Source organism: Pleurodeles waltl, chromosome 3_1 (assembly GCF_031143425.1).
Source record: "Pleurodeles waltl isolate 20211129_DDA chromosome 3_1, aPleWal1.hap1.20221129, whole genome shotgun sequence".
NCBI lineage: Eukaryota > Metazoa > Chordata > Amphibia > Caudata > Salamandridae > Pleurodeles > Pleurodeles waltl.
The window spans coordinates 1950741427-1950766420 of record NC_090440.1 but is presented as its reverse complement, the minus strand read 5'-3'; the positions used below and the strand labels follow the sequence as shown (position 1 = coordinate 1950766420).

The window sequence follows — 24994 nt, the reverse complement described above, 5'->3', positions numbered from 1 at the left end:
GATGACTTGGGCCCGGTCTTGGCGAATTTTCCTCAACACTCGAGGAATCAAGGGTATGGGGGGGAAACGCGTAAAGCAACTGGTCGCACCAGGTTATCTGAAACGCGTCCCCCAACGCTCCCTGCATCGGATACTGGAGGCTGCAGAATAACGGGCAATGCGCGTTCTCCCGAGTGACAAACAGATCTATCCGAGGAAACACCCACATCTGGAAGATTAAACAAACTTGATCTGGATGGAGACGCCACTCGTGGTCTGCCGAGAATTGGCGACAGACTGTCCGCACGTACATTCAAGACCCCGGCCAGATGATTTGCCACCAAGCAAATCTGATGGTCCTTTGCCCAGGACCATAGCCGAAGAGCTTCTCTGCAGAGAAGGTACGACCCTACTCCTCCCTGTTTGTTTATGTACCACATCGTGGTAGTATTGTCCGTCAGGACCTGTACCGACTGACCACGAAGGGATGGGAGGAAGGCCTTGAGAGCCAGACGTACAGCCCGTAACTCCAACAGATTGATATGAAACACCTGTTCCTCTGGAGACCAAAGCCCTTTGATCTCCAGATCCCCCAGATGAGCTCCCCATCCTAGGGTGGAAGCATCCGTTATGACCGTGGCCACTGGTGGCGACTGCGCGAACGGCTTTCCCTGTGAAAGATTGTTGCCCGCAATCCACCACTTCAATTCCACAGCAGCATCTCTGGAGATCTTGACAGTACCTTCTAAATCTCCCTTGTGTTGAGACCACTGCCTTCGGAGGCACCACTGAAGAGCCCTCATGTGCCAGCGAGCATGCGTGACCAACAGAATGCAGGAGGCGAACAGACCGAGCAGACGAAGGACCTTGAGGACTGGAACTACCGCTCCATTTCGAAACATTGGAACCAATTCCTGAATATCTTGAATCCGCTGAGGCGGAGGAAAGGCTCGACTCAATGTTGTATCCAGTACTGCCCCTATGAACAGGAGGCGCTGAGAGGGCTCCAGGTGAGATTTGGGCACGTTCACCGAAAAGCCCAGGTCGAACAACAACTGGGTTGTTGACTGCAGATGATGCGACACAAGCTCCGGGGACTTGGCTTTGATCAACCAGTCGTCCAAGTAAGGGAATACTGCTATCCCCTTCCTTCTGAGCTCCGCCGCAACCACTGACATCACCTTTGTGAAGACTCGAGGTGCTGAAGTAAGACCAAACGGGAGGACCGCAAACTGATAGTGCTGCGACCCTACCACAAACCAGAGATACTTCCTGTGCGACTTGAGTATCGGGATATGAAAGTAAGCATCCTGCAAGTCGACAGACACCATCCAATCTTCCTTGTTCAACGCCAAAAGCACCTGGGCTAGGGTCAGCATCTTGAGCTTTTCCTGTTTGAGGAACCAATTCAAGATCCTCAGATCCAGGATTGGTCTCAACTGACCATCCTTTTTGGGAATCAGGAAGTATCTTGAGTAACAACCTCGACCCTTTTCCTGCTCTGGGACCAACTCTACCGCGCCCTTTGAAAGGAGGACTTGAACCTCCTGTTCTAGCAACAGGAGGTGTTCTTCTGAACAATAAGATGGGCGGGGCGGGATGAGGGGCGGGAACTCCCGAAAGGGAAGGGCGTAGCCTTTCCCCACAATGCCGAGAACCCAAGTGTCCGTTGTGATAGACTTCCACTTGTGGAGAAAATGCTGTAATCTTCCCCCTACAGGAGAGGAGTGAGTGGGAAACGGTGGAAGCCTAAGGCTGCTTCCCCTGCTGCACCCCTCCAGAGGACGAGGAAGAGGCAGAGTGCTGTTGAGAGGCTCCTCTGGTACGGGCCCCACCCCTCCCCCTCCCTCTAAATGACCTATAGGGGAGGGAAGAGGCGGGTTGCTGGAACCTCCCCCAACAGGAAGATGAAGAAGAGCCACGCCCAAATCCCCGAAACCTCCTGAAAAATCTAGAAGAGGCAGAGGAAGAAGGAGCTTGCAGTCCTAACGATTTGGCTGTGGCTCTGCTCTCCTTAAATTGTTCCAAGGCCGAATCTGCCTTGGCTCCAAACAGTCTGTCCCCATCAAACGGGAGGTCCAGCAGGGTCGACTGCACATCCGCAGAAAACCCTGAGTTTCGGAGCCAGGCCTGTCTTCTTGCCACCACAGCCGTGCCCATCGCCCTGGCCACCGAGTCGGTCGTGTCCAGCCCAGACTGGATAATCTGGGTCGCGGCAGCCTGGGCGTCCGAGACCACATCCAAGAGACCCTGGGGGAGCTCCGTAAATGAAGACGAAATATCATCCATCAGAGCATGGATGTACCTCCCCAGAATGCACGTTGCGTTGGTGGCCTTCAACGCCAAACTGCATGACGAAAATATTTTCTTGGACTGCGCATCCAGTTTCTTGGAGTCTCTGTCTCCAGGCACCGTCGGGAAGGAACCAGGCGCGGACTTTGAGGAACAGGAGGCTTGCACCACCATGCTCTCCGGCGTAGGGTGTCTAGAGAGAAAGCCAGGGTCAGATGGTGCAGCTCGATACCTCCTGGCCACAGCCCTATGAACGGCCGAGGAAGACACCGGCTTCTTCCACACCTCCAACACCGGATCCAGCAAAGCCTCATTAAATGGCAAGAGAGGCTCGGCTGCAGCAGAGGCCGGATGCAATACCTCTGTCAGCAAATTCTGCTTCGCCTCTGCCACCGGCAAAGGCAGGTCCAAAAAGCTCGCTGCCTTCCTCACCACAGCATGAAAGGAAGCAGCCTCCTCCGTATATTCCCCTGGAGATGAAAGGTCCCACTCAGGGGAAGTGTCCAGCCCACTGGCTGTATCCAGACCATGTAGTCCGTCTCCAGAGTCCTCAATCTCTCCCTCCTCTAAGACTCGCTGATACTCCTGCTCTTCTAAAAGACGGAGAGCACGCCTCCTCGAATGAAGTCTCTCCTCGATACGCGGAGTCGACATGGCCTCCGCCGACGTCGAAGAACGGCGCCGATCTCCAGAAGCATCTGACGCCGCGTCCGGCGCCACAGGCAGCTTCGGCGCCGAGGCAGGAGCCGGAGGACGAGGTCTTGGAGCCGATGGACCAACCGGAGTCACAGGGCAAAATCCTGACTTCGACGGAAGGGCAACCTCCGGGGCCGAAACATCCGAAGCCACCGGAGCGGCCACCGGAGCGGCCACCGGCGCCGAGCCCACATTCCCAAAAGGGAGAAAGGGCATAAAGGGTGCCGGCCGAAGAGGCGCAGGATCACCCAACGAAAAGGCCAAGGGCCCCGAAGGACCAGCCGGAGCAGCTCCTGGAGCCATCTGCTGAAAGATGGCATACATCGCATTAAGAAACGCAGTACTATCGGCTCCAGGAGTGGGAAAAGCCAGATACTGGGGTGCCTGGATCGAGGGCGACCCCGACGCCGGCCTCGACGTCTGCGACGCCGGAGAAAACACAAGAGGCTGCACCACCTCAATCACCGACGCCTGACCAGGCGAAGTCGGTGACGCCGGAGAGGGCAACGGCGTCGATGGATGCGGCGTGACCGTGGGGCTGACCTCCCAAGTCCTCCGACGCCGAGCCGAAGGTGACCTCGAACGAGACTCCTTGCTGGAATGACGTCGTGAGTCTCTACGGCGCCGGGAGTCTCGATGACGCCGGTGAGACCTTGGCGAAGAAGACTTCTTATGATGTTTCTCCTTCTTCTTTGACTTTGCCATGAATAACTTGGCCTCACGCTCTTTGAGGGCCTTCGGATTCATGTGTTGACATGAATCGCAAGTCGAGACGTCGTGGTCGGAGCTCAAACACCATAGACAGTCGGAGTGAGGATCTGTAACTGACATCTTGCCCCCACACTCTCGACAGGGCTTGAAACCCGACTTCCTCTGAGACATTATTACCGCAGAGAAGACTACGCAGCAGACAATACACTGTAACCACGAAGGTAACAGTAGCTCCCTCGAAGATAACCGTTTCGAATGCACGGAAAAAAGGGAACTGTCATCGGCACGTCGGCACGGACCTCTTATTGCCTGTATGACGTCAGACGGCGTCACGTGGGCTAGAGTGACGTCCAGAGACTAGTAAGAAGATTTCCGTCGAATGCTGGCGCCATGGGAGTATTCATTAGGTGAGGAATCCACAGGTAGTTGTATCCATCAGAAATTCCAATTATTTCATGGTGCCCATGGAGTAAAAGAACAGATCTCTCATGATCTACTAATCATAATCTGGAAATTTCAAGTCAGGTGGTAACTGGATATTGGGCTGGCCTATCAACCCAGGTAAGCAGTAAGATTTTAACATTTGGCCGTAGGCAAGAAGGAACATTGGTTGTGTGCAAAGGGAGATAGTGTCACTTTTTTCCTAGGTTAAGTGCCACTCAAGCTTTAAGAAGGAAAAGAGATCCCAGTTACCATGGTTGCTGAACTTTAAAATGCAGGAGGCCCTAGATATTATTGGGTTGCTGCCACACTATATGCACAAATCTGCAGTTATAGCTTCCAGATGGCTGTTCTACACCAATAGGGCCCATTCGAAAATAACCGTGGATTTCCCATCTAGGGTTCATCCTTTCAAGCAACATGTATGGGCTATGCCCGGGTTCAGAGGGGGTGGTGTATGGGTGGTTGCCAATATTAGGGGGCCACCTTAACACGTTATACCAAAATACAGAAAACCTAGGGGGGAAAGGTACACAAAAAAAAAAAAAAAAAACACGATGAAACTCGGTCAAAAAACTAGGGACTTTCATCCTTAGGGCACCAAATCAGAGAGCAACTTTAAAGAAACAGAGAAACAAAATATAATCAATCATACAACCAACCAGCTCTGTCAAACTCAGCAACACTACTTAGGATCTATAGGGAATGCTAAAACGAAACGTCAATTTCCCCTCTACTAGTGACTGCCTAGAAAGAGCAGTTGGAAAACTTCCACCGGAACGGAAGTAAATGCAGTGGAAATGAGTGCAAAGCTTGTGAACATATTTAAGGCAGATGGTCCACCGTGCACTTCTGAACACCTCAGAACCATGTACAGAAAAGGCACACTACAATAACTCAACATAGGAGTGCACATCTCATACAACAAACCGTGCGTCAGCGAGCAATATGCGACAGAGAGCAAATATTCACAGTCGGGAGGAACGGACACGTCCTGACTGACCTCGGTTACAGCATTAACAACAAATGTGGAAACGCGTCATGAAGATTCAGTGGAACTTAGATCTGTAAGTGCGTTCAGATGCTAGCTGAACAGTGAGGTGGGGGTTGGGATTCACTAAGGTGAATGTGGAACGATCTTCAGTCCAGGCCGGGCAGCAGCGCACCAAGAGCCTTGGATTACAAGAAGCAGAATGCACAACTGAACGCACTTTGGGGCACAGGTAGATTAAGGAATTTGCTCAGAATCATCGTTTTAGTGAAGTACTGAAGCTAGAACTAGCATCATAATCTCTGGTTTCTATGATCCCAACGATTTTGCTACTAGTCCAAATCACAGCAGATCTCGGTGATCTGTAATACACATCTTGCCTGGCCGGAACCCCTCTTCTCTAAGCCTACAGACATACACCTTGACTTTAGTGCCCCGAGGTAACTGTAACTTGCATTCAGGTTTAGTCCACATCACCTGCTTCACTTGCATGTGAAGAAGCGTCGCTTCCAACGCCCATATGTGGAATGGACTGTGATCTGACCAGCAATGTGCAATTCTGGACCGGGCAAGTACTGGCGATACAAGCACTTCTCAGCTCTGCATGCCCGTGCGGCCTCGAAGTACACAAGTCAGATGTGTATTGGCAGCCTCAAGCACCCCCCCCCCCCCTTTACCTGTTAATCATCTTTCTCGGGGAAGAGGAGGGCAGTGGATTTAATGCCCCGAGGAGAGTCTGCACACCTGTGGTCCGTGGGGGATGGAGGGTGCAGGAGAAATACTGCAACCACGAAACAAAAAAACATCATCTGCTGAGACTGTGCCCAACAGAACTGCAACATAATTGAGCAGGAAAATAAAAACAACAATATGGTCCCTAGCAGTCTCCCCTGGCTGCCCGTACAGTATGACAATGCAGGTCTCATTGCAAGGCAGGGGCTCTTTACTAAGCATTTGCACTGAGGCAAAAACCCGAATCTATCTAATGGTTCTCGGTTTACTCAGTAAGGTCAGAAACCTGGGCTCATACAATAGAAAACAAACAGAAAAAAATCTAAGACATTTGGAAATTGGATATCTTGGTTTATGTCACTGCCTTGTGTGTGCATTTGATACAAATAAACAATTCTCTGGAGTCTTTCAAGCCATATGCATAAACTATAAACATTCGAGCAGATATAAAATACTTTCTTGAAAAAGCGAATTCCTCCATTAATTTCTTGGGTCTGTGTCCGACCGCCCATCTTTGTATTGCTGTTCATAGGCATAAATTCTACACAGAGCTCCACTAATCTGTAGTGTAGGCAGGCTTACTAAAGGAAAAAAAAAATACTTACATTTCAGGGCACATAGGTGCATACAACCAGGACACCATTCTACTCCTACATGGAGCCATCGATACTACTTTCCTTCTGCTCAAGGGACTCGCGACAGCAGGGATTCCTAAGCAAGACCCTCTACCCTGTGCCACACAAGTTAAGATGGGTTCAAACCTACCCCAACCTGCTCAACTCGAAGGGAGATCGGCTGAGTACCCAACACGGGGCCTGGTGGTCAGTGCCACGCAACACCTGGATCCCGAGTCAGGTTTAATTGAAAGGGTTACACCCCTCCCCCCCCCCCCCTTTTCCGTCTCTGTTCCCAAACCTCACCAGACTGGCATCCATCAGTCAGGCGCCCTCTGCCCCGTTGTACTGAAGTCTGCTGCCCCCAGCCGTAGCTTTCAATGGGCTGCTCGTGGACGACCACACCCCCTCCATCCATCCTTCAGCTATTACTGTGCTCTAGGCCCCCACTTCTCAGGCTTCATCCATGGGAGACATCTCTCGGGATGAAAAGACTGATATGGTCACCAGGACAGATCCTGCGTGTGCTGGTCTGCAGTACTTCCAGTCCCCGGAGAGAGGCTGTTCCCAAACCTCGCCATGACGCTCGAGCGGGCGACTTGCTCTAGAAAGTGAGACAACATGAACGGGTGTTACAGATGCAGGACAGCCCAGAGAGTGGCGCCCATCGCACGAGGCGGTGGGTGGAAGGTGAGTGAGGCCTAGGCCAGTAGGTTCTACAGATTAGCAACAGCCAGGAGTTCTGAGTACTAGTGGAACACAACAAAGCAAATTATAGAGCACTACAAGGAACAATTAGGCGAATTTCAAGCCCTGGTCTGTGTTTGGTTTTCCGTTGCCTTATTTCAGTGATTGTTTAGAGTTTAGCAAGCCGTAAGAGACATACGAACTTCTTAGAAATAGTCCCAAAAAGTTATTTTGAAAAAATCTGCTGCTTTGAATGTTTGCAACTATATAGGACTGGTCATTTTCCGCAGGGCCTCTGCCAGGCTGCACAGTGCCACCTGACCGTCTGAAGCATCCTCCTTTTTGTGTTCTGAGCGCAAGTGCACAGAACACGGGCACCGCGAGAGGTAACGGAGAAGTACTGGATATGAATTTGCCGGATCCCAGCGCAGGACACGCAGCCCGTGTGAGCAGAGGATGGTGCGCGTGGTCTTGAGAGCAGACAGAACAGCGGGCGGGGAGGCGAGTTTATTGCCTTCATGCCTGGAAGGTGAGATGAAGGAAGCCAGGAAGAGGACACACTAATTGAAAGCCAATTACACCGACCATGCGACTTCCCGATGCGACGCTCTGGTATGCGCGGGACTTTTACAGCCTGCTGCTAATGACACCCCGGTCACTCTTAGCACAATATACGCCTGGATCGGGAGATGCAGAGAAGCTTTTCCTTTTCTCTGCCCAACTCAAGCCGTCCCATGAAGTTTGAAGGGAAGGGGCAGGCCTTGCGGATATTCACCCTCAGACAAAAGCAATGGAGATCTAGAGCACCACATCAAAATATCCGAAGAAGATTGAGCAGAACTTCGGATGTCCATCCTCAGACCAAAGCAATGGAGATGTAGAGCACCAATTCAAAACGTCTGAAGAAGCCTGGGCTTGAAGTGCAGGCTTGCGGGCACCCCCCAGCAACAGATGTACAGCACTGAATTAAAATATCTGAAGAAGACCGAGTTGAACTTCTAGATGTCCTCCCTCAGACCAAAGCGCTGGAGATGCACACAACTGGCCCAAACCAAAGACGAAGCCTTAGTCTAAAGAGTAGGAAATGTGAATATCCACCCCAGACCAAAGCAATCGAGATGTAGAGCACAGGCCCAAATCAAAGTGTCTGAAGAAGACTGGGCTGGAAGTGCAGGACTTGAAGATATCCACCCTCAGACCTTTGCAATGGAGACAGAGCACAGACCAAAATCAAAGTGTTTTTATCGAAGCTAGGAAAATCAAATTAAAATATTTACTAATTTAGAGAATTAGAAACAAATGCAGACATATACCATTTGAATTTACCAACGACAATCCTCTACATCATGGACATGGGTATCATTAACCACATGACATCTGAACAAAACCTAATCGGGAACAGTAATATCAATTAGAATTTTTACACCAGACTCGCAAAAACTTTTTTTTTATTTATTTTTTTATAACCGAGGATAAGCAAAATAATCCCAACCATGAAATGGTTTAATGTCAGTATTCACAAATGTTGTAACAATTTAACATCCACAAAATGGACTTGCACAAAATTGATAGGTCGCCAGCATCTTAATGTAGTTCATTAACATGTATTACGTTAAAGGATCACATAGTACAAACGATATTAGGATACCATAGTTTTTTTTTCTTCCTCAAACGATGACGGATAATGCACAAACACAGATGGCAGCAGTCAAGTTTATTGTTGCTACCGTCACTCAACTAGAGCATTTTTTGTATAAAAATGTACACCTGCATGTTACGACTTACACAATGAGAGGAAATACCATTTTAATTCCAACTTGATCCAAAAGTTGAATAATGTGATACATTTGTGATGATCACAAACAAGAACTAAATACGTGTATAAAAAAAAAAAAAATCGAAAAAAAAAAAAAATCACCAGTAATTCTAGTGACCTGCAGAAATCAAAAGGCACGCCGTTATTCACGCCTGAGATGAGCCAAGCCTTAACTGCTCAACCTCACTACCCAGAAGAGCCAAGAAGACATAATAGGCCCAACCCGCCAACTCAGACCAAGTACTCCGCATACCACGTGCACTCCAATAGTCTTTTGGTTCACAGTGCTAGAGGGTTCCTACAAATTAACAGAGCTGAAAGAAAGCCTGACACTAGCTTTCAACATGAACCATTATGCAGCCACAAACACCCACTTTAAAACGACTAAATAAATACATACTGTCTAGGTACCATCTACTCAAATTTAGTACTAGACACTTAAGGGTGTGTTCAGCTTGCGTGGACACTGCCGCATTTGGCAGTAAGGGGACAGAGGCACGTAACATTAAATGTATTCATCCAGGTTCACACAACGTGTGCAACTGGGAAAGCAAGCGGCAAGACCCAGTATCTTGGTTTCATAATCAACAACTTTGGAAATGGACATACTGTCAAAAGGTGCAACACGATCTCACAAAGTTGGTTTTCTAGCACAGCACACGCTGAACCGAATCTAATTAAGAGCCCAGAGATCCAGGTACACTTGGCGATGTCCCCCCTCTCAGAACCCATCGGTGCCATCTTCCCTCTACTGAGCAGAGTGCATCACAGCCGCCCAGGATGGTACAAGAAGAGATCACGCTGCAGCACATAAGATGGTAGTGCACTGGGCTGCTCCCCACGGGTATCCACTGGCTGGCACCGCACAGGTGAGCCCCACAGAAAGCGGCCGGCTAGGATACCAGGTGGAGTACGCGGGCTCCAGCTCGCATCTTCCCATCTCCTATGGCAGCAAAAGTTGTTTTGTTTGTGCAGGTCTCTTTCTCAGGTAACGGTCTCGCACTAAGTAGGTGACATGACAGATGACAATGAACACTCACCTGGTGTTACCTAGATACAGGCGCCCGCGGCTAAAGACAAACAAACGTTAGAACCAAGGCCACGGCTTTCGACACAGAAGCTAGCAGGGTAACGACGGCTGGACTTGAATTCAGTTACTGCCCAGTAGGCAGAGTACCTCAGACTGGTCGGGCCAGAGGTAGGGTCAGTACGACAATACCATGGCAGCATGCAGAGGGAAATATCCTGAACACAGCTCGACAGTCGCGTCTGCCTGTGAAGTTCACTTTTCATACTCAGAAGCTACACACCATCTCCTAATCGAGGAACACAGACAACATGCTTTGCTATAAGCAAATATATTAACCAGTGGTTGTTATAAGGAATCCCCTCGAGAGATATTTTGCCCTGTACACTGTGGTTCCTCTGAACGGTTCTTGAGTTTGCACAACTAATGTACATTTCTCTCTTTTACTAGGTGCTCCCAGTCAAATTTGTATTTTTAAATAACCTGAAATGTGGAATGCCACTTGGTATGGGTGACGTTAGCACAACACTGCTTTCGGTGTAATAAACGGTAAAGCCACATGCATTCAACGTGAGAGCTTATTTAATATTTACACCTAAAGACAACATGGTGCACTTCATGAAATCAAGGGAAACTGCAGGAAATCGCGGTTTTGAAAAAAGGGTAAAACAAACAAAATTATAGTATTTAAGCAGATCAAAGCACACTTGATGCCTGGCTGCCATCAAAAATAAAAAAAATGACATTAAAGTATATCAAAATACCCTTTTTAATCCAGCTGTGTATGAAGCAGGGGTGAATGATATCTATCACCTGACGTCCAGAACATATTGTTTGGGGTCAAGAAAACAACGTTTTCACGTTTATTTTGTCCCCATGGCAAGTAGACCCATACCCTGCAGCACCAACTCTTTGGCTGCCACTTTACAACTCCACACTATATGGATTTGTGAAAGACGACTGCACTGTGGCAAGATTTGTTTCCACGTGTAAGCGTTGTTCAAACTAATACACAGGATCTGTTAACACAAAGCTTTTACAATTTTGATGAGTGATCTAAGGTAAGGCAGTGAGTGATCTGGGCGCAGCTTAAGTTACAGACAGCTCCAGTATAAAAATATGTATGTTTGCAAAATCTAACAATCTGGGGCTACCTATAATGCTCCCATAACATTCTTGTATTGTATGCAAATATATGCAGAAGAATGAAAGAAAGGCCAATTCTTTGCTTTCAAAACAAAAACTTACCAAAAAGACATTTCTTCTAAACTACAGTGCAATTTAAAAGTATTTTCTCCGAGGGATCATTTAGCAAAATATGTTTGAGGCGTGCCAATATATAAAAAAAAAAATAGTAACACAAAAATAAATAACGGGCACTCGCTGAAAAGCCATTATGCACAAGATGGCAATTTTTTATGACACGCACAAAAATGCACATAGACGTTTATGTCCCTGCGTTCGTGAAAAATCACAACATAGAAGAATTCACAAGAGTTTACAGATGTGGCTCTGGAAAAAGTACTCTTTCCAAACTTTATGTTAGTTACATTTTGGGAGGAGAAAATATACATACATGTATCTTCTCATGTGAAATCTGCAGAGTAACTTCAAATTCACTTTCTCCACACCCTCCTTGCTAACTCCCACTGCAAAAAGATTTACTTCTGCTGTTTTCAGGAATAAATATGAAACATTTTTCAGTGCGAGAAGAGATGGATGAACACCCTTAAAACAAAAAACTGTGGGTGTGTGTAGACTAAGGGCATTCCAACCCTGAAAATATTGCTTCCTATGTACTTCCAAGGCTGTGAATGAAGATTTGTGGAAAGGTGAAAAAAAGCAAAAGCATTAGAAGAATCCTAACCCTGAAATAAACCCAAAAATAATAAGATAGGCCATCATCAAAAAAAATTATGTAATTAGGGCACTGCCACAATTTGTCCCTGGCCTGCATGTCACTAAACAGAACAATTTCGTTTTTTTTTTTTTTTAAAACAGAAAAGTAGATTTTTGTAAAACATTCTGGCTGTTGAAAGGGAAGCTCTTGCTCCCAACGACCAAGCCATATTCAATGGCCTCCTTCCTCCAAGAGGGCCTAGCAGGCAGAAGGTCAATGGACCTCCACCTGCCTGAAATGAAAAGGGTTTCATCTCAGGTCAGCTTTGGAGGGATCAAACGTGGCCTTGGTCTTGTGTTTTAGGGAGTGCGTTCACCTTTATGCGGGATCGTACTGGGGGTCTCAGCATACCAGTGGGAATTTGGCAAGACGGTGTAGCTCACATGGCCCTTGATTATAGCAGCACTCCTCTGGGACAAGGAGAAAGAGCCAAGACAGGCTACTGAAGCAGACAAATAGCACACATGTAACAAGCTCTGCAGAGAGCCGTGTTTGACAACAGGCTCTTTGTTTGCGCTCCGAGCCGATGCCAAGCCTCGAACATAATTATAAGTGATGACTCCTTGATCTTGGGCAGACAAGCAGCTCCTCTTGAGCTGGGGGCACTTTGTGCTCTAGCGCAAGCGGTGCGCTGATTGGGCGCACTGCCACTGCGTGACCCTCTTGCTGGAGCTCAGGAGGACCAATGCAAACCTCTAGGGAGGAAAGGGGGTGTAGATGGGAGAAGCCAGGGCCCACTTGTCTTCAGCTATGGGATGCGCAACCTACACGGATTTGCGCAAGTAAAACACGAGTGCGCGACTGACAAGATGTACCACTAACCCAGTCATACTCCAATAACAGACAGGGATGGCTTGTGGCCCTCCTGATCCTTACATGAGGCCCTTTGGACAACAGAAACTCTGGGCTGTTTGCTTGACCCTGCACTAACACTGAGAAGGATGCTAAATAAATGGGAAAAATGTATTTATTCCAGGGGTCTACAACCTTTTCATTAATAGGAGCTAGTGATGTTCAAAGGAAATCATCCAAAGCTAACATTGATATTGTGGTCACTAGTGACCACAGCAAACAGGATTACATTAGTGGCCAACCTATTCAAGATTAGCAGCAGTGATCATCTCAGTGCAGGGCTGCCAGCAATACCGCAAAAAATCTTTGTCAATCTGAAATGCCTTTAAATGGGTAATATATAAAATCCATAGCTGCAGTGCCACTGGTAACAATATTAATACTTAGTATCCAATGCTATACGAGTCATCAGCTAGATATCAGAATGTTTTGGAAATTTGAGTTCTTAAAATTCAAACATTTGTCTTGAAAACACACTTCTATTTTGGAATAGATGTATTAATCCAACTAAGAAAACGCTAATTTAGTAGGTCGGGCTGCATACAGGAGAGATACTCACAGGTAGCTGAAGAGCTACTTTGAGAAACCTGATTTATACCTCAACTGACGCAATAGGAAAGACGTGTAAAAATATGAAAAGTCACTTAAAAATGTAAGACGTGTACTTCATTATCACCCAGAAGTGTTTATGGAAAAGCACCCCCCCCCCCAAACATGGGGGGAGCGCTGCCCCTTAAGGGTCGGGGACGCCGGGGGCCTGGCCCTCACACTAGTTGTGCGTGGGCTGGCCTGCGGCTTCCGCTCGCATGCCTCGTGAGGCGTGCGAGCAGAAGTAGTGTCGGAAGCAGGACGTTGGGGTCGGCAGCAGTGCCGGACCGGTTTGGGCCACCGCGAGCCAGTTGAGGGGGGAGGGGGGGGCATAAAAGCCACCCCCCACCCCCAGAAGGCTCAGCCTTCTTCCTGGCGCGGCGGCCCGAACAGACGGGCCTGTTGTAGAAACGGACCGGCCTGTTGTACTTCGTGGGACTTCGTTTGGCTGACCTTCGCCCTTAGTTTTGTGTGTTTTGGGCTGAGGAGAAAGGGGAGCGCAGGGGAGCGGCCGTGTTATGGGCATCCGGAGGCGAAAGAGCCCAGGGGAGCGGCCGTGTTTTTGGGCAGTGCACGGAGGTTGGACTCCGTTTTTAGGAAGTTGATCTGAGCGCGCTCTCACCTGCTAGGGGTTCCCCTTTTCGGCATCAAATTTAAATTAAGGGGAGTGGGCGCATGGTATCGGGCATACATTTTATTGTGTTTCTGTGCTGTGCGCGCTCTCTTCTGCTAGGGGTTTCCCCTCACTCTTACCTGGAGTAAATTAGGTGCGGGGGCACGCAGTGTCGGGGTTACGTTTTCGGAGTGATTGTGCGCAAACAATGTTTAAGTGCTTTAATTTTATTAGATTAAAGGTTATTTTGTGTTCGCATTTTTATGGTTGTTGACACCCTATGGAAGGGCGCCCCCCCGAACATGGGGGGGGGGGGGGGGATCGCGACCCCTTGGAGGTCGGAGACACCGTGGGCCGGACCCTCGCACTAGTTGTGTGCGGGCTGGCCAGCTTCTTCCGCCTCGCGAAGCGTGGGGGCGAAAGTAGCGCCTCAGAGAACGCTGGTCCGACGTTGGAGCCGGACCGGTTTAGGCCGTCGCAAGCCAGTGGGGGGCTTATAAGCACCCCCCCCCGAAGGCTTGGCCTTCTTCTTCTTGGCGCGGCGGCCTGCACGGGCAGGCTTCGCGTTGACCCACCCACCCTCTCCTTAATATTAGGCGGAAGAAGATGTACTAAAGTAACCTGAAGTAACAGATGGGTCCCCAACGGAGGGGCCCCGGTATAACAACAGAGATAGGATCCTGAAGTCCTGGAACAACCTGCGGATGGACACACCAGATTGGGGGTAGGGAGCCCAGATCACTGGGGTGGTCACGGGGCTCATGCCCTGGGCCGCCCCGGTACACCCCTTGGCTGATTGGTGTTTGGAGAGGGGACGGAACCCTGAACATGTGGGCAAGGAACAGAGGAAGCAGGGGTACTGCCCCCCCCCCCCCCAAGGGATACAGGTGACGATCAGTCCCTGTGTGGTCCAAAGGAGGTTCAGGCCAGGAAGGGATCCTGTCAAAAAAATGGATTTATGGTTAAAAATGTAAAAAGTACGTATATCAGTAGATATTAATTTTGGATTTGCAGTGAAACATTTAATAGAGTGATTTGCATAAGATGATTGACATAAAATGATTAATGTATTTGATTTTAATTAAAGTATATATAAAATAATTAGTCATCAGATTTTATCAGTTCATTGAAAAACGTTTTTTTTTTTTTTTTTTTTTTTTTTTTTTTTAAACGTTTTAAGTTTCATACAGAAATTTAGAAACAAACAGTCATAGTCTCTCACTGCCCCCTACCCATCGTCTCACAACGACTCAAAGTCACTTGTTATGTGCACCCTTTGGGTGGCCCGGATAGTTATTATACATAGACTTTATAGTTTAACAAATCAAATATAAAAGGCTTTGTAAAGTGCACATTCTGACGCTATTTATTTTGAGGTCATCTTCTATGTGATAGTGAAGACAAGGGAAGCAAAGAAAAGTAAATCAAATATGTTGGATCACACTTTTTGGTCAAGACAGTATTGATCTCAGGTTTCTTGGTTTCATATTGTGCAATTCAGCCACTAAATATATCTACTTCGCTTCCCCTTGATCTTTCCAAGTTTGCGAATACCCATGCACTAACCAGCACAGCCTAAATACCCTGAATACATTCACCCTTGTAGACACAAAAAAGTTGCAGTGGAATAGGACTGGCATAACTTTACATTAGCCCTTGCCACCAGGGCTAACTACACCAAGCTCCTAGAGTACAACTAGCGCAGCCATACATGAATCGTTGACAGTGACAAGGAGCTAGGTATGAGCTAACAGGCAGTAGAGAAGACACTTTGGGATGTGGTAAGTCGACCTATACACCTCTGTGGGACACTTACCCAAACTCAGCTGTGCACAGAACTCCACGAAGCAGAGTTTTTTCGGCATTCCGCCCAGGCCTACTATTTATACAGGGCACAGTATGAAAAGTACAAGTGCACTGAAAAGCAGCAGTGATGGGTTTCGGATATACTGGCCTGGGCACAAGCACAGAGCAGAGTATTAAACGCAGGCCTAAGACAAAAGCATCAGTCACAGGCATGTGGGACTGGAGACGAAAGGGCTTCAGAAGGTGCACAGAGCCCACGCCTAATGAAAGGGAGGATAAAATAATAGAGAGGCAGCGCCTGGGAGATACGAGACCTCGCTTGCCAGCACTCCTCCAAACCCATTTATGTTGGCAGCTGAAAAGGCAGCGATTCAAACAGTTTAGATTCCCAGAATCCAGATATTCTTCTCTCCACAGAGCCAGGGGACTGTCCACACCCCGAGTTTAAACTAATCCGTGTTTTCCATAAAACAGATAGAGGGGATGTACATGAAGCTGTTCTGCTGCCAACTATGGAGAACAATAGGTCCCTCTGTACCCAGACACTGTTCCGATACCAGTGTCAAGGCCCAGAAGCCCGAACTCCGCATGATCCGAAGGCAGAAGCGGGTCCCAGGAGTCAGAGGAAGGACAAGGCCTCACTGAGGTGTCTGAATGCAGAGAACCAAGCAGTGTACAAGGACCGGCTGCCTGAGGCGCCCCCCGCATACTTTGATGAAGGGCGCGCAGATGTTTCATCAATACTGGGTGCATTTATCCGAGTTGGGAACTGTACTATTTAGCTATATTACCTGACCCTTATTCACGGAAACTCAATAGAATAAATCGCAGTACCGATACATAAAAAACACAATACTTTAAAAAGGTCGTGAATCGCATCAATCCACTAACCCCTTGTTTGTTTGTAAGGACGGTGGGCACGGGTGACACCCAGGTGCAATAATTTTAACAAACTTCATGTCAGATTCACGGAGCAGTTCACCTTGCCAGGCAGAGAATATACCGCCTTAGGTTAGGTCAGAAAGCGCCTACTTAGCTCCACCACAAATAGCTGGCAGGGCCAACTCATCCCATTCCACATGGGCTCTAGCGGGTCTTTAACGTGAAACCTACACTCCCAGCATATCGAAAGGGGGTGTGCTTGTTGGGGTGGGGTGTAGAGAGACCTCTTTCTATTGTACTGCCACAAAGGACAATGTTCCTTCAACCAATCTGCCCCAATCCACAGCTGTGCCAGCTGTTCACTGGCAGCAGGCGCACGGGGCAACCACAATAAGTTCACTTTGGTTTTTGAAAAGGCATTCTCCTGCCTTAAGTACAACCCTGAAAATGGTCCTACAGGACCCGGACGGGGGCCTCGGGAGGGGTAAAATAGGCTCAGTCTGCCCTACCCGTCATTCGCTGGCCATGACAGGCGGAGACTTTAAACTTACTTACAGGCCTGCCTGGCGAGCTTGCCCAGGGACTGCCGCCAATAGCACAAGCACAGCCAAAATCTACCTCCCGGAGACCCCGCCACCCTCTGCCTGTCCACTCGAGCTCAGTCCCTCAACCGGCTGCTATTCCTGGCCCAAGGAACCCTGTGTGAACCAGTGCTAGGGAGCAGAGGGGGCGCCTGGAGTTGGGAAGTTGAAGCAGCACCACCACTCCCGCCATGCTACTGTAAGATGGACTGACCTAGGGGAGGGAGAAACTTCCTGATACGCCGGTAAGACCGGAGCAGAGTCAGGAAGTAGCCGGTCACGAAACTCCGACCAAGCACTGTCCTCATTTCTCAGCGCGCACGATGACAGAGGAAGGAGCCTCAGCGGCAGTGCAGGCCAGTGAATGCCTCCTCCTCAGCGCACACAATAGGCCCTGTTAGATTCATTTTGTCCCCGGTCACCCAACCCACGTGCGGCTTATCACAGCAGCGCTCCCATCTGCGACAACAAAGCAGCACATGCTTCAGTTAACTCCTACTACAGCTGAAATGAGCGACACCTACAAACCATACAAAGCCAACGTCCACCAAAAAAACATGCGCTCCTACCAACAAAAACAGCTTAAATTTACACTAGACTTAAAAGTTATGAATTTGCTGATGTAAACTACACAAACAAACGAGAAGTGCATAAATGCGTGAAGAAAACAAAAAACTTTCTCGCAAAAACCAACTGCGAACAGGAAATCGGCCTCCAATAAAAAGCTTATCATGGCAAATGTAAATATTGCTGCTGCTTATCGGACAGCGCCGCAAGTAAACGAACAGATTAAAAACAAAATACGGAGCAGGCAACAAAAATGTCGTCACACAAGGAAGAAACAAAGTGAACTCGAGACACAATGAGGTCCGGCATTAGCAGCAATCCAAACCAAGAAAGTAAGAAGGAGCCATGCGCCCTCTGGCATTTCACGCTACTGGTGGAGAAGCAGGAGTGAGGGGGTCACACTCTACTCACGGGGGCACCAAGAAACCCCCACAGTGAGATGCACACGGGCGCTAGGCGGCCTGTATGGTCTTGAGGGGGCAATGACAGTCAGTGTCGGTAAAATCAGGAGGGGGAGAGAGAGACAGCGAGAATAGTTTGCGGGTGGGCAGGACTAGAGGTGGCGGATGGTTAGTGTTTGCCAGGCTTTATATTCCTAGCTTGTTTCAATTGCCCCTGGTGGGGGTAACAGCCCGATATCAGGGTACTCACAGTTGGTTGATGGCATTCTGGGAGATGACGGCATTCTCGGAGAAGTAGGGGATCATTTTTTGCCCGCAGCAGGCGCACAGGCTGCGGCCGCAGAGAGCACCCAGGGTCATCGGGAGCTCGGGCGGGGGGCTGAGGCCTCTTCAGTCCGCGAAGCCCAGCGGAGGGCGACCCATTCCGGGCGCGGGATCCGGCGCTACGACAGGGCGGAAGCCATGAAGCCGGCAGCCCGTGGCTTGGCTTTGGGTCCGGTGTCCGCTCTTAGTTGCAGAGTTCGGACGGGTGTGTGGCTGCTGTCAGCTTCCCATGAGGCCCCTCTGGGTTTACAGTCCGGATTACAAGGTCCTGTAGCGGGACAGACCCCAACACTGCACTCAACCCAAGTGCTGCGCGCCCGGAGCGTCTGCAACCCGTGCCGGGCGGCTCCTGCTTCCCCCCGTCGCCTGCTGCTCCCGCCGGGCGGCTGCTCCGTGCCCGGGCTTGTCAGTGCAGGACGGTGTCTCAGGTCCGAGCTCTGCTTGCCCGGGATCTGCACCGCTTAGGCTCGGCGACTCCCCGCCCACAATTTACAAGGCACCGCCCACTTTTGCCTTTCTAACCCCTGGCTGCAGCGGGTGCGCATGCGCAGCCACCACGCGGTCCTGGAGGACGCGGAATCCCATCAGCTGGCGCAGGCAGCGGCAGCAGCAGAGCGCCGGCGGCGCCGTGCCGTCACGGCCGCGCTCCCACCTGTGCGCGTAGGGACGGGGTCGCCGAGCCATTTCATTGAGATGGCACAATGGCAGCTAGGCTGGCACATTTACGGTATGCAGCGAGACTATTAGGAGGGCTTCTTCAGCCAAGGACTGGGAGGTAGCACAGCGCTCGGACAATGTCTCAGTGCCATTTCATTCAGGGCACTGTGGTAGCCAGGCTTTAACATTTAGGTTAGTGTTTCTTCATCCTAGGACTGAGAGGTGGCACAGCGCTCACTGTCCAGCAAAGGCCAAACTCTCTTTAAACAGCTCCGAGACGGGAGGTTTAATCTACGATGTTTTGCATTACTCTGTGACTTCAGGCAACTGCATTGGGGCCAGGTTTCCAAGGTCCTAGCGTGATGTGTTGCTCCAGTGCAAGTTTTTCCTTTTGATTTCTAGAACTTGTAATCCTGCGTTTTAATGAAAAACTGATGAGAGCAGCAGATCACACATGGACGTGGGAAACTAGGCAGGGCTGCAGCACAGAAGCATAAGTGCCGTACCAGCGTCAAAGCCACGTTACGAAACTCTAAACACAAGCAGTGTAATCAATGAAACTGAAAACACACTGGTGGCAATTTGCGAAAATGCAATTTTTAAATACCACAAGTCTCTACTTTTCATTGAACATTTTTTCCCTGTCTGGGGTATTCAACATGTCCGTAGATAAAACACCCACCTCTTACGTGTAACAAAGACACTGAACTGTGGTAAAATGTATCTGATGCTGAGACAGCGCAAAATTGATGTACACAAATGGGCAAATCATTTGAAAACCTTTGGCATTCCTGTGGACTCCAAGCACACAGTGAATAAGATATTCAGATAAACTATTCTTATTAAGAAGAAGCTGCAACGCATTTCCCCACACCTAGGTTTAGACCAGAAGGTCCAAGCAACAATTTCCCATGCCCTCTAAAAACTAACTATGATATGCTAAAGATTTCTATAAGGGTTCAGCTTTAACTGAGAAGATTACAGAGTTCAGAACGTTTCTGCCAGGCTAACACTACTGAATGTCAAAGCAAAAGCTTATTTCTTTCCACCTTGTAGGCCCTCCACTTGTTACCAGACTATCCTCCTTCAAGCTGCTTTGTATCACCCACAAGGCAATAAATGACAAAGGACCATTTTTCATCACGAAGATCATTCCAACACAGAGACCCACACTCTAGACTGTTGCAAAATTCCAACATGCAAGAATAAACACACGTGGAACACTGTTCTCTGTGCAAGCACCTAAACTACTGAATTTGTTTCCCCCAAAAATAAGATCCACTGAAAAGCATCTCAGCTTCTGAAGACTAGTCACAAGCTGGCTCTTCTCTGCATGATCAAAATACTTATCTAACACACACATACACCTTACACATTTATATATGTCTATGTATGTAGACATTGTAATGTGTATGTACATGTGTGTGTACAATGGTCTAAATTTTGTATGGGGATGCAGTCATAGGTATGTGTGAATGTATATACATATATGTAATTATTTGTATCCATCTCTAAATTTTAAAAAAAATCTATGTATAGTGCAATGTTTGCATATTTAATGCTTACAATAATATGTGTATTTGGATATGCTGCTGTTTTGTGCATATGTACGTGGCATCAATATGGGTTGAGGCTTAGCATACCTGTATATGTGTGTGTGTGTGTATAGATATAAATATCAAGAGGTTAAAGGGACGGTCTAGCTAGGTGAAAATGGCAGTTAAAATGTACTGTTTTCAATTAACAAAACAACTGACATTCACCATTTATAGTTATCTCAAGTAACTAACTAGTGCTCTAAAGCAATTATAACTAGCACCTCCCCACTATGCACAGTGCTGTCATCAATGATGCCATTTCAGAAGTTGCAGTGCTATTTATTATCAATGATGACATAGAACATATCATGAGTGATATAACATGTTAGGTAATTAGAACTGCATGACAAGGGTGCAAGTTATAGTTACTTTCGGACACAAGATAACTATAACTGGTGAATTTCAGTGGCTTTGTTTATTTAAAACTGCACGTTTTAACTGATATTTTAATCTAACTAAAATATTTTAACTTTTGTTCATTTCACTGATTTTTTTTTAGATTTTATTTAATGTAAAATAAGATATAATTACAATTCCTAACTAAAACATTACTTTATCCTTTGTTTTTTTTCAGTGAATTTTCATTCCATGCCTTTTTTTTTTTAACGTAAAGTAAGATGTCCATCACCTCAGTGAGACCTTTATAACCTTCAAGGCGGCACCGGATACCTTTGGGATGAACCAGGGACAGTTCTTAATATATGCCAGTATACTCAATATAGCCCAGAGATATGGCCCACTCACCCGGAGGCCCCACCCTCTTCGGTGCTGTTTAGGGTACTCCTGGAATACAGGGCGAGGGAGGGAGAGGGGATGGCAAACATCTTATATCACACATATATAAGGCCATGGTGGCAGATACACCTAAGCCTGTTCTGCGGGCTCGAGTGGCGTGGGGTGGCGAACTGAACGCACTGTTGTAGGAGGTACAGTGGAAGGATATATGTGCCTTGCTCCATCAGGGGACCTGTAATGCTAGATTCAACCTGATACATTTTAATTACATACATCAACAATATGTCACTCCTACATTCCTCCATAGAATTGATCCTAGCAGGGATGATAGTTGCCAACGCTGCAATGCAAGACCTGCAACCTTCCTACACTTAGCATGGGACTGTCACACATTACAAAGCTTCTGGGAAGTTGTGGTCCACAATTTAAGAGAAGTGGGGGGGGATGAGAATCGAGCAAACCCCCACTCAGTGCCCCACTCAGTGCCTTCTGGGGGATGTCAAGAGAAAAAAATGTAAAAAACAAAAAGGAATGGAAATTTATGCAGATGGCGCTGGTGTTGGCCAGGCAGAGGGTGGCGATTACCTGGATGGGTGCGGTGGGGGGCTCAGCATACAGAACTGGCATAAAGACATCAAGGAATGGGCATTGGAGGAAGAAATACGCTTACGACGGGTTAGAAGGGATGAACACTTTGAAGAGGATATACAGACATGGCAGGGAATACTTATAAGAATTACTGAGGTTGAAGAAACAGGGCAGGATGTCTCCTTGGGTACACATGAATAGCGGTGGGGCAGGCTATGCTACAAGAAACTGTATTTGCACCATCACGGGGAACGCAATGATTATGTATGATGCACGCCTATTGTACCTTTTGAATCTAGGACACGGACTAATTCTGAGATGGAATATCATGAAGTAGTGTGAGGGAGACCGGCTGATATGTGCAAATGTGGTTATGATGCAATGTTTAGAATGTACAGAGAGTTAAAAATTAGAAAAAGAAAGTAAAAAAAAAAAAAGGAAGATGTCCATCACCATGCATGACTGGATGCAGGCCTGGGAGCTATGACTATGCATAAGATGATACATATATATATATATATATATATATATATGTCTATATACATGTCTAGATATATAAAATAAAAAGCCAAAAATGTCTTCCACGTCTCATTTTCCCCCTACTATCTGACTCATCCCAAACGTTTCAGATTACAATGGACTCCCATACATGCTTTCCAAACCCCTCTTTTTACCTACTCATTTAACTAACAAACACACATGTCCACCATTCTCAATAACATCTTACATTTTTCTTTTACTGTACTACTTTTATTCATTTCTCTCTCTCAAATGCAACTGCTTCAGGGACAGATTGGTTATCCCTGGTATGGTACCAAGGTACCTAGAGTAATAGTAGCTTTAGAAAGAAGGACTGAGTGTTCCTGATGTGTGATATAATGTCAAGAGTTTGTTGGTAAAAGTATTTTGAGATAGTCAAGCCTTTTGTCATATTACCATTAGGTTAAGAGGGTGGGAGGGCTGTGGCAGCGCAATCCTTATTGTCCTTATGGACGACTCTTTAAGCTTGCTACTATATTGCAGTTTTTATTTTTTGTTGGAAAATTTGAAAATAAGTAATATAAAAAAATCTATCCCTATTGAACACACTAGAGTAAATGCATGAGGTCTCAAGAACACTAATTTTACAAGCAAAATAAAGCACATATTACTAATTTATTATCTATTTACCTCCAAACCTTGGTTCCGGAGTAGCATGTACCTATTGCAAAGTGCTTCAAAGCCTCTTCACAGCATAGTAATTCTTCACAGAGACGAGGAGCTGCCCAGCCAAATGCAGTTATGTAGTGAATCCCATGATCCATAACTGAATGCACTGGTCAGTGTACAGACATGCACAGGGAGACTTGGAGAAAAGTGTGTGATGATGCAGATGCCCTGGCATGAGGACACAGAAGAACAAGTTACTTACCTTTGGTAACACCCTATCTGGTTGCAGATTCCTCCCTTTTTGATTTTCCCCCAGGTGTCAGTCTGGATCTGGAGATTTCTCTCGAGCAGTATCCCTGCGTGCCATTAGGTGTTGTTGATCGTCTCCGTGTCTGTTGTCGGCATTGCCCGTGTCAGATGTGACGTTGTGGGTTCTATATAGGCACCACCCTGGCATGCTGACGTCAGTTTCTTTTCACGACTTTCCACGCCAGAAGCACAGAGACATCAAGAACACTGACCATTGGTGTGCCAAAACTAAGGCCCTGAAAGAGCAGTCTCTGTCCCTAGTAATCAGTTCACAGAGGGGGGTGGACAGGTGGGTTGGTAAGGAATCTACAACTAGCATAGTTCTCTACCAAACAAGGCACTATTGAAGGTGAGTAACTTGTTCATCTGACAGACTTCTAGTTACAGATTCCTTTTCTTTCGAATAGATACCTAAGCAATCCCAACCCTGGAGGTGGGTCTGCAAACCAAAATCAAACAAGAAAGTCCTGCAGCGAGAGAATTCTTGAAGCGCTTGAGTGCTGAGTCTGCTTTCTCTCCAAAGAGACGGGTGCCATCAAAGGTCATGTCCATAAGATTGACTTGGACATCGCCCAAAAAGGCAGACATTCTCAACCAGCTGTGACGCCTAAGGGCCACTGTTGATGCAACCTCTCTGCCCAGTGAATCAGTCATGTCCAGTCCACATTGGATTGTGAAGTTTGCTGCATCTCTCTCATCAACAACTGCTTGAGAGAGTATAGCCCAGGTCTCCTCCGGGACCCATGGCAGCACTTGCACAACAGAATCCCACAGGGTGTGGGAATAACGTCCCAAAAGACATGCATTGTTCACGGACCGCAATGTCAGGTTGGTGGAAGAAAACGTCTTCTTCCAAAGTGTGTCCAGCCTCTTGGGTTCTTTATCTGGGTGTGCGGAAGGGAACACGCCCTGAGAAGTGGAGGCCCGGATGACCAAGCTCTCGGGGGTGGGGTGTTGTGTGAGGAAACTCTGGTCGCCCAGAACAGGGTGGGGCAGCAGGCAATTGTTCTGTGCTGGTTTTGGACCAGATACCCAGTAGAACATCTGTAAGGGCTTAATTGAAGGGCAGCAGGAGTTCAGAGGATGAAGCTCCAGGCTGCAGCACCTCTCTCAGGGGGTTAGCCTTGACTGCCACCAAAGGCGGCTCAAGGTCTAGGACCTCAGCTGCTCGTCACACCACCATAGAGTATGAAGCACCCTCCTCTGTAGCCACGGCCGGAGCAGTAAACATGCCAGTATCTGTGGAGGAGTCCGTTCTACTGGCTTCACCCAAGTTGGCACACCAGTCCAAAGGGTCCAGCGATCCCCCCATTCCTTACCGTACCCTAGCCCATAAAAAACAGGCTTAGGATCTGACATAGACACGTCTCCTGTCAGCGCCGGAGTCGGCGTTGTACGACACCCATTTGGCTTTGTGTCAGAGTTGGCAATGAGGATGGAGAAGGCCGTGATAACGTG

General features: G+C 47.8%; 1 protein-coding gene across 4 annotated transcripts in view; it reads right to left on the bottom strand.

The window, feature by feature from the left end:
- Positions 1 to 24994, bottom strand: part of SSH2 (slingshot protein phosphatase 2) — a 506736-nt gene that overhangs the window by 100923 nt on the left and 380819 nt on the right. The window contains exon 1 of one of the 4 annotated variants that reach the window (XM_069226265.1): positions 18427 to 18659. The exons of 2 other annotated variants lie outside the window; for them this stretch is intronic. In XM_069226265.1, coding sequence (XP_069082366.1) covers positions 18427 to 18536 — 110 coding nt within the window. In that variant the 5' untranslated portion in view covers positions 18537 to 18659. Of the gene's footprint in view, positions 1 to 6762; positions 6823 to 18426; positions 18660 to 24994 lie in introns of those variants that run through there. One more of the 4 variants, XM_069226267.1, reaches the window with a different exon arrangement.